The sequence below is a fragment of the Salvia hispanica genome, chromosome 3 (assembly GCF_029641045.1).
Source record: "Salvia hispanica isolate PSC_SH4W2 chromosome 3, Shi_PSC_v1, whole genome shotgun sequence".
Lineage (NCBI taxonomy): Eukaryota > Viridiplantae > Streptophyta > Magnoliopsida > Lamiales > Lamiaceae > Salvia > Salvia hispanica.
Window position 1 is genome coordinate 12,432,238 of NC_142694.1, and position 9,310 is coordinate 12,441,547.

The 9,310-nt window shown below is 38.6% G+C and overlaps 1 protein-coding gene and 1 long non-coding RNA gene across 5 annotated transcripts; one reads left to right on the top strand and one right to left on the bottom strand.

Annotated features, from left to right (window-relative positions):
• The first annotated feature begins 2,468 nt into the window (after window positions 1–2,468).
• LOC125216042 (uncharacterized) lies at window positions 2,469–8,223 on the top strand. Of its 4 annotated transcripts, XR_007175337.2 has the most exons (4): window positions 2,469–3,999; window positions 4,345–4,418; window positions 5,054–5,248; window positions 5,421–8,223. It is a non-coding gene; the product is annotated as an uncharacterized LOC125216042 (long non-coding RNA). The 4 variants fall into 4 exon arrangements; XR_007175336.2 differs by lacking the exon at window positions 4,345–4,418 and having other exon boundaries at window positions 2,557–3,999; XR_007175335.2 differs by lacking the exon at window positions 4,345–4,418 and having other exon boundaries at window positions 2,562–3,987.
• Window positions 5,148–8,032, bottom strand: LOC125216041 (G-type lectin S-receptor-like serine/threonine-protein kinase LECRK3). The gene is made up of 2 exons (XM_048117645.2): window positions 7,556–8,032; window positions 5,148–7,436 (listed from the first exon to the last, which is right to left on the bottom strand). The coding sequence occupies exons 1-2, from the start codon at window positions 8,030–8,032 to the stop codon at window positions 5,538–5,540; spliced, it is 2,376 nt and encodes a 791-aa protein (XP_047973602.1). The 3' UTR covers window positions 5,148–5,537.
• Window positions 8,224–9,310: the final 1,087 nt, after the last annotated feature.

Sequence of the window (9,310 nt, forward strand, 5' to 3'; positions counted from 1 at the left end):
GTGGCACCTCCTTGAGGATGTCTCGCCGGATTCCGTCATATCTCCTTAAGAATTCGAACAATCGTCTGGTTCCTCCGTATCACCGGAACTAGCCAATCCCATTGTCGGTATTTGGCTTCTCGTCGGTATTTGGCTTCTCCTCCTCGCTGTCCGTCATGTTTGATTGTAGGTATTGATTCTGTTTTGTTTTTGGTCGAAGGTTTTGAGACATGATGAATGATACCATGTTGAAAGGAGTATTTGATTTCATTCAACTGAGTTGTTTGGTTACAATATTCACGCCCCATTAATAGGCTTGAGGAAAATATATACATAGGAAGATTTACCCTAGACATAGAATCAAGAATTATACTAATTCCTTAACTTACGCGATCTTGGTCAATCTTTCCTTCTTCACTTATTTTCTTTCCAAGAGGTTTTAATTTATTCACTTCCATCACACTCACAATCTGCAATTATTCTTAGCAAAACAATTGAGAGAAAGAGACGAAAGAGAAAGATAGTAGAGAAGCTTTGGATTCCAATTTCCTATCAACACAATTCACGGTAATACTTTTTTCACCATTCTTTCGATTCCCATATCTCTTCGCAACCAAAACTTATGGATTCTATTCTCATGGATGTCATGGCAGAAACCGATGTCGTCCACCAATCTTTTGATCCCTTTCTGAAAATACAAATTTCACATACTCGAAGAATTTCCACAACCATCACTAATCTGAACTCCCCTAACTTAATCGGTTGATCAAAGCACGAAACAACATGAGAATAAGTTAAAGAACTTATCTTTTCGGGGTTAATGGGGGCTGTTGGGGCTGCCGAATAGCGTTTTGGGTTGGTCGAGTAGTGATTGGCTGCGAGCATTGACAGCAGCAACACCGAAGCCATGCGCGGGGACGAGTCGAACAGGACAGCGACAGAGGCTGTTTTGGCGAGGGAGAATGGAGGGGGAAATGTCGATTTCGGGGAAGGAAAATTGGACTCCAGCCGCTAGAGTAGTAGCAGAGGCGGCGTTGCAGGTCGACGACGGAGATGATTGGGGTCGGGAGGTGAGGAGGAGAAGTAGGCTATGGGAATCTAGTAAGAGAACATTCTATTCCACAAGTTAGTAAGAGAACTTTTCTTAAAGAAAGGCTGGGGTAAGGAGTCTTAAATAAGGACTCCAAACCATATATTCAATTTTGTTTAGGAGATTTGGGGTTAGTTAGAGGCACATGTTGTAGTAGGTAGACTGTAGAGTGTGGCTGCGGTTAGTTGAAGGATTTATAAAAATGAGAGATTTGAGGTTAATTGGAGGCAATGTTGTAGTAGGTAGAGTGTGGCTGGTTAAAATAATTGTGGTGGGAGTTTTATTGGATTTGTTATGTATGAAATTACTTTTTTTTATCAATGTCATTTCGTTGTAAGAAATCGGGTAAGATGAACTCTGCAATTTGATATCTGCAATCTCCCGGGAGAAAGAAATCGGGTAAGATGAACTCACCTAATCTAATTAATTTTTTTTCAATATGAGATTTGGAAGGCTACGCGGTTAAAGAAATGCTGGGGTAAGGAGCCTTAAATAAGGACTCCAAACCATATATTCAATTTTGTTTAGGAGATTTGGGGTTAGTTGGAGGCACATGTTGTAGTAGGTAGAGTGTAGAGTGTGGCTGCGGTTAGTTGAAGGAGTTATAAAAATGGGAGATTTGAGGTTAGTTTGAGGCACATGTTGTAGTAGGTAGAGTGTGGCTGGTGAAAATAATTGTGGTAGGAGTTTTATTGGATTTGGAAAGAAAGTGTAATGAATATTGTAATTGACGAAATGTTCTTAGTTTATGTATGAAATTACTTTTTTTTTTTATCAATGATATTTCGTTGTAAGAAATCGGGTAAGATGAACTCTGAAATCTTATATCTGCTATCTCCCGGGAGAAAGAAATCGGGTAAGATGAACTCGCCTAATCTAATTAATTTTTTTTCAATATGAGATTTGGAAGGCTACACGGTTAAAGAAAGGTTGGGGTAAGGAGCCTCTTATATAAGGATTCCAAACCATATATTCAATTTTGTTTAGAAGATTTGGGGTTAGTTGGAGACACATGTTGTAGTAGGTAGAGTGTAAACTGTGGTTGCGGTTAGTTGAACGAGTTATAAAAATGAGAGATTTTGGGTTAGTTGGAGGCACATGTTGTAGTAGGTAGAGTGTGGCTGGTGAAAATAATTGTGGTGGGAGTTTTATTGGATTTGGAAAGAAAGTGTAATGAATATTGTAATTGACGAAATGTTCTTAGTTTATGTATGAAATTACTTTTTTTATCAATGTCATTTCGTTGTAAGAAATCGGGTAAGATGAACTTTGAAATCTGATATCTGCTATCTCCCGGGAGAAAGAAATCGGGTAAGACGAACTCACCTAATATAATTAATTTTTTTTCAATATGAGATTTGGAAGGCTACGCGGTTAAAGAAAGGCCGGGGTAAGGAGCCTTAAATAAGGACTCCAAACCATATATTCAATTTTGTTTAGGAGATTTGGGGTTAGTTGGAGGCACATGTTGTAGTAGGTAGAGTGTAGACTGTGGCTGCGGTTAGTTGAAGGAGTTATAAAAATGGGAGATTTGGGGTTAATTGGAGGCACATGTTGCAGTAGGTAAAGTGTAGAGTGTGGCTGCGGTTAGTTGAAAGAGTTGTAAAAATGGGAGATTTGGAGTTGGTTGGAGGCACATGTTGTAGTAGGTAGAGTGTAGACTGTGGCTGCGGTTAGTTGAAGGAGTTATAAAAATGGGAGATTTGGGGTTAGTTGGAGGCACATGTTGAAGTAGGTAGAGTGTGGCTGGTGAAATTAATTGTGGTGGGAGATTTATTGGATTTGAAAAGAAAGTGTAATGAATATTGTAATTGACGAAATGTTCTTAGTTTATGTATTAAATTACTTTTTTTTATCAATGTCATTTCGTTGTAAGAAATCGGGTAAGATGAACTCTTAAATCTGATATCTGCTACCTCCCGGGAGAAAGAAACCAGGTAAGATGAACTCGCCTAATCTAATTAATTTTTTTTCAATATGAGATTTGGAAGGCTACGCGGTTAAAGAAAGGCTGGGGTAAGGAGCCTTAAAGAAGGATTCCAAACCATATATTCAATTTTGTTTAGGAGATTTGAGGTTAGTTGGAGGCACATGTTGTAGAGTGTGGCTGCAGTTAGTTGAAGGAGTTATAAAAATTGGAGATTTGGGGTTAGTTGGATGCGCATGTTGTAGTTGGTAGAGTGTGGCTGGTTAAAATAATTGTGGTGGGAGTTTTATTGGATTTGGAAAGAAAGTGTAATGAATATTGTAATTGACTAAATGTTCTTAGTTTATGTGTGAAATTACTTTTTTTATCAATGTCATTTCGTTGTAAGAAATCGGGTAAGATAACTCTGATATCTCATTTTTATCAATGTTCTTAGTATAAGAGTCTCATTTTTTTTACTCTAATGTTTGATAGATTAATTTTGTTAAATATGTTGTGCATGGGCGGACATAAAATTTCATGTGGCAGGGGAATATATGGAAAGAATTGAAATGATGCTATACTCTTTAATTCTCTTTTTATTAAATCATATCTCCTCTCAACCCTTCCGAACCCTCGCTCCGCCTCATGTGCACTAAATTAGGCATGCTTTCGTTCAACACTACATATGGCAAGTAATTACTCATAAAAAGCGGAGCTCGGCCACTCGAATTAGACTGGAATCATACCGTTCAGCCATTTGCTGGAGTTCCGGCGCAGTAAATCGAAGGTTTCGAGCATAGTCAGCGCCTGGCGTTGGAGGATCTTTTTTAAGAGGCGATTTATCGACGTTTTAGGACCTAACATCGAGAAAGGTTTTCGAGGTACATTTTCGCGATTTTCATTGAATTGATATTAGCTTCAATCGCACTGCTACATGTCGAATCACAACATATCAAGTTGATCTACTAACTAGATCAATTGGAAGGTCATCCTCAACAGAAATTCAACAGTAAGCATCAAAGTAATTCAACTGTGAACCGCTTATATACTTTTGATTGCATGTTAATGTCCAGTTGTGAATATTGCAGTTTTTGGTTTATGATCTTCTGCAGATGCATAGAGCGAAAATATATGTCATTTTGCGTTTTATTCTCTACTGTCATTTCATATTTTATTTTATTACTTTATTAACTCACTTAACACAATTTTTGTTAAATCACGAGCCGAAAAGAAATGTCTCTACTAATAAGAAAATAGTTCATACTTTTCAGGAACGGGTGGAATAATTGTGACTTTCAAACACTTTATTCAATTACATTAACTCTTCACATATGAAACATGAGAGACCTATCATTATTATGTGAAGGTATCGGAGTTGCTAGGGTCAGGGAAATCAATGCTGCAGAAACTGAGCTATGAATTTGATGAAAACATGATTTTGTGAGTAAATGGAAAGTAATTATGGTCTGTAAGTACATGGAAATCTTTTTTATGGAATGCTTTGCTGGTACATCTATAGCCCTCTTGATTTGAGTCAATGTTTTATTGGCTGTATTTTAGGGATTTTAGATATTTCGTGACTACTTTCTTGTCTACTTAAATAGGTTTATAGTAATTTGGATTGATGTGGATTCCTGGAAGTATATGATGCTGACAAAACTTTAATATGATGGTTATATATGAGATAAGGGCTAGCTGTAGTGATTTTTTTCTCTCGTTGAATTGGGAATTGATGTGATGTTGGTGTATGTGATGAATTTTAGTTGATGGTCAAATCCCTCTATTGTTTAACCATCATTGTCTGCTTTAAATTTGAAACTTTGACATATAAATAGCAGATAATATGCAACTAAGAAATGCTGTTATAGTGAGAAAAGATAAATTTTCTGCTGATTTAGCTTAAAATTACAAAAGTATCGATTGTGCAGAATCTGTTCATTTTGATTCTTGTTTGATTCTTCAACTTTTCTCATATGGTTTGGACATTTCTAATAATTTTGCAGTTGAAATCACAATGTCAACCCCAATTGTTTTTGAGGTAAATGTTAAATTTAACCTTGACAACTTCTTTGCAGATCCATTACAGCATCATGTGTTGTGTTACACATGCGTTGCAGTGTCTGGTCCAAGAATATCCTTCAGCATCAATCTGCATAAGTACAACCGAACTGCGTCTCTGAAAAATATTTGAAATTCTCGGATTCCTGTCTGGTCTTTTTACATGGATGTCTTTTAGGGACAAAAATAACAAAAATGGAAGACTGAAAAGTGTAAGTAAAACATATGTAATGGAAATGTCTATCAAAGATTAAATGTAGCTAAACTAAAATCTACACGGAGTGAGAGCTTAGTCATGATCACAAAACCTCTCTCTTTGCTAAATTAATCTATTGGGTCATGGAATTAATTTGATTTTCTAACTGAGTATTTGATTGAATGCAGTAGGGTCTGGAGGAGTAGGGACTTGGATTGATCCAAGATATTTCCGTCGGTCTGCAACACAAATTATAGATCTGGAGGATCTGTAATAAGCGCACAAATGCAGTAGGATCTAGAGGATTAGCGTACAAATGCAGAAGGATCTGGAGGAGTAGGGACTTGGATCGATCCTTGAAGCATATGCATCACTATATTCATGTGAGGCCTCAGTGTTGGATCTTCTTGAATGCACCATATTGCCGTCTTCACATATATCTCCAACGTTTTCATATCACTCCTCGCCTCCTCATCACCCGCCACGAGCAAATCCAAAGCCCCTTGCTGGTAACAATCATAAGCCCAGTCAGCAAGAACTGCTTGTCCCTCATCTTCCACATCCGCTTCATAACTCCTTCTGCAACACATCAGCTCAAGCAGCATGATCCCGAAGCTGTAAACATCCACTTTAACTGTTATCGGCATGTTCCTGAACCATTCTGGAGCAACATAACCTTTAGTCCCCCTTATTCCAGTTGTGGTTCTTGTCTGATCAGCTTTGAGAAGCTTGGCTAGCCCAAAATCTGCTATTTTTGGGGCGAAGGACTCATCAAGAAGCACGTTCTGAGGCTTGATGTCGCAGTGTATGATGGGCACGCTGCAGTCTTCGTGCAGATAGCAGATCCCTCTTGCTATTGCAAATGCAATCTCCACTCTTTTGTACCAGCTAGGCCTTTCTGATTTTTGAAAGAGGAAAGTGGCTAGAGATCCATTAGTCATGAACTCGTATACCAAAATTCTGTTCTGGCCTTCATCGCAATACCCTAGCAGCTGCACAAGGTTCTTATGGTTGGTCCTGCTAATTGAGCTTACTTCGGCTTTGAACTCATCATCCGCTTGTTCAAAGATCTTGTGCAGCTTCTTGACGGCAACAACTTTTCCATCATCTTTTAGAGTACCTTTGTAGACTATGGAGCAAGCACCCCTCCCTAATTCTTCATTGAATCCGTTGGTAGCTTCTTCTACCTCTTTGAAGCTGAAGCTACTTATCGTGCTCACTCCAGCTGGTCGCCTACGGCTACTTTTAGCCATCATTGATTTTGTACGATTCAAATAGAATACAAAACAGAAACTCGAAACAAGAAACAATAACACCGAACAGCCTAACAAGGCGGACAATGTTACAGTGGTGGAGCTACTCTTGCTGCTCTCTCGGCCGGGGGCAGGGGTGTCAGGATTAGATGTCAAAGTGTTGTTCATCCTGACCTTTATCAAGGCCTTTCCGCCCTCCTCCCTCCCATTGGAGAATGGGTGAGGCTTCATAAAACAAACTCTATTAGAAAATATTACAAGAGCACAGAGACAATCGGAAAGGCATGCTTGGCGGCACCATGCCTCTTCGACGTCCCTGAAAATTGCATAATCCTTGAAAGGCCAATTTACGCCGGACATCTCATTGAATGTGAAACTCTGCGCATCCTGCGCTTGTTGACGGTTGCATCTGTGCTGCACGAACTCAGGCGCGCAACCGCTGAAGCCACCCTTCGGGTAGTAACCCGAGGGGCACCGGCAGGTGGACCTTCCTTCAGCTGTTATCGAGCAGACACTGTTGAAACCACAAGGGCCGCCGCCCATGTCATCTTCTCTAACAGCTCGGCATATGTTGGAAGGCTCAAAATCACGTACAGACCACCCCGGTGACGAATCAGGAGTCTGTGGATACACATAATGGCGGAGGACTCCATCGTGTTCTAGCACCAGTCTCTGGTAAAACTGCCCGGCCAGAGATCCGCTGTCGAATAAAGGTCGGAGTATGGTTCCGTTCTGCCGGATTAGGTTGATGACGCCGGAATCATTGAAGATCAACTGGAATCCGGTGTCACGAGTATCCGATGACCAATAAGCATTCACATTTTCATCGGAGGGGTATGACCTGGTGACGAGCACCAGATTTCCATCGACCTGCAACGTAAATTTGAATTTCCCTCTCGAGAAATTGGTTGCCGAGAAACTGGAATATAGGATGCTTTGTCGATTGAGTACCTAATTAGACGATGAATTGCAACTTAGTTGGTAAATTTTAGGTTCGAGGTTGAGAGGTGAAGTATTACGGATAGAGAACCATTATTAATATTTTTTATTAAAGGAGGAAAAAAAAATACCTGAGTTGGTAATAATGTGTCAGTGGGGGAGTCAAAACTTTGCCAGAGGATGGCGGAAGTATTGGAGGCAAGCACGAGATTTCCAGTGTCGAGCATGGCGGCGTAGGCAACCGTACCTGGCCGGGTCTGACTAGCCCATACCCGACGTCTTGTTGGATCGATGAGCTCCAGCGTTCCGTCTGCGGAAAGCTGTACGGTTGATCCAGTGGGAACTGGTACGTCGCGGTTGGCGGACCAAACTAGGGTTTTGTCGGTTAGTTGATTGAACCAGATTGCTAGCAAGAAGGCTCCGGGAGAGACCTCCCGGAAGCCAAAAGCGAATTCGCCCGAAGGCGAATTCCATGTGGAATTGGAATCGGCGTTGGCAACGATGGAGGAGCGCAGAGTTACGTTCCTGTTGCTTGAATCTTGGCCTTTTACTATGGTGGTAATGATAATGATGATGACGATCAACAATAGGAATTTGCATGAAGCCATTTGATTTCAGTTTTGAAGGAGTCGATGAAGTGGATGATTTATATCTGAGTCTTAGGTCAATGGCAGGTAATTGTCTAGGATATATATTGTTGGTATATTAAGATGTGTGAACCACCAAAAATAAATGGATTGAACCTTAAGAAATTTCAGATTTCTACAGTATAATGGAACCGTGTTAAATTTGGATTGAAGCTATAGAAAATTCATTCAATCAAATTCAATGAACCAGTAAATATACGAAAGAGAGGTTTTTGTGAGCATCAATAAGCCCTAACTACGTGTCCATTTTGCTACATTTAATCTTTGCTACGTTTAATCTTTGATATTTAAATCCTCAATCCTTGACATAGAGGAGTAACACGACTTTTGAGTTTTTCACTTTTTATTATTTTGTCACTAAAAGTTAAACGTAGTCTAGCCCTCAATCACTGACTTTTAATCAGTTAGCAAATTCTAGGGTGCTTCGTGAATGTGTGTGTTACATGTACAACTGCAAGTCGTGTCCAGAAAATCTTACTTTAATATCACGTAGACATGGGTAGTTTCTAATATGAATATATTTAAATATTTGTGCGCGATTAACTATTTCATTTTGACTTGGCACTGAGTTATAAAATTAAAAGAGAATGTGAAAAATTAGTAAAATTTGGGTTATATTTTTATATACGTAGATTTTATAAAAATAATGTACATCAATTGTATTAATCAAATGTTCACTTATCAAAACTACTAGTAAAAATGAAATGAGATATTTAATAATGAACTGATAAAAAAATGAGACATTTAATGATAGAACAAATAAAAAATTGAGATATTTAATGATAGAATGAACGAATATCATAGATTAGAGCTGAGTAATCATAAAGGAATTCTACATGTAACATCGCATCTATTATGCAAAGTTCAATTTGAAAAATACACTCTATATACTGATATGGAGCAATAAAAATGGATGGGGAGTCAAATTGGGGCCAAAATGGAACAAAAGAAAATTCGATAAAAGGTTTTTCAGTTCCTCCTACATCACTTTTGATAGCTCAAACTAAAATTAGCATATATAAACAAGGTAGTTATGACAATTCATTTGCCACCTCAAATTCACATAATATTACACAGAAGCTAAAATTTGACCAGACGTGGGAGATTTGAATATAGGCTAAAGTTAATGATTTTTACTTATCAAATTTGTGGAAAATATTAGACTTTTCTCAATATTGATGGCATTTTTTATTAATATTTCTTTTTCTAAATTTCATGCTTAAAAACGTCTCGCTTATG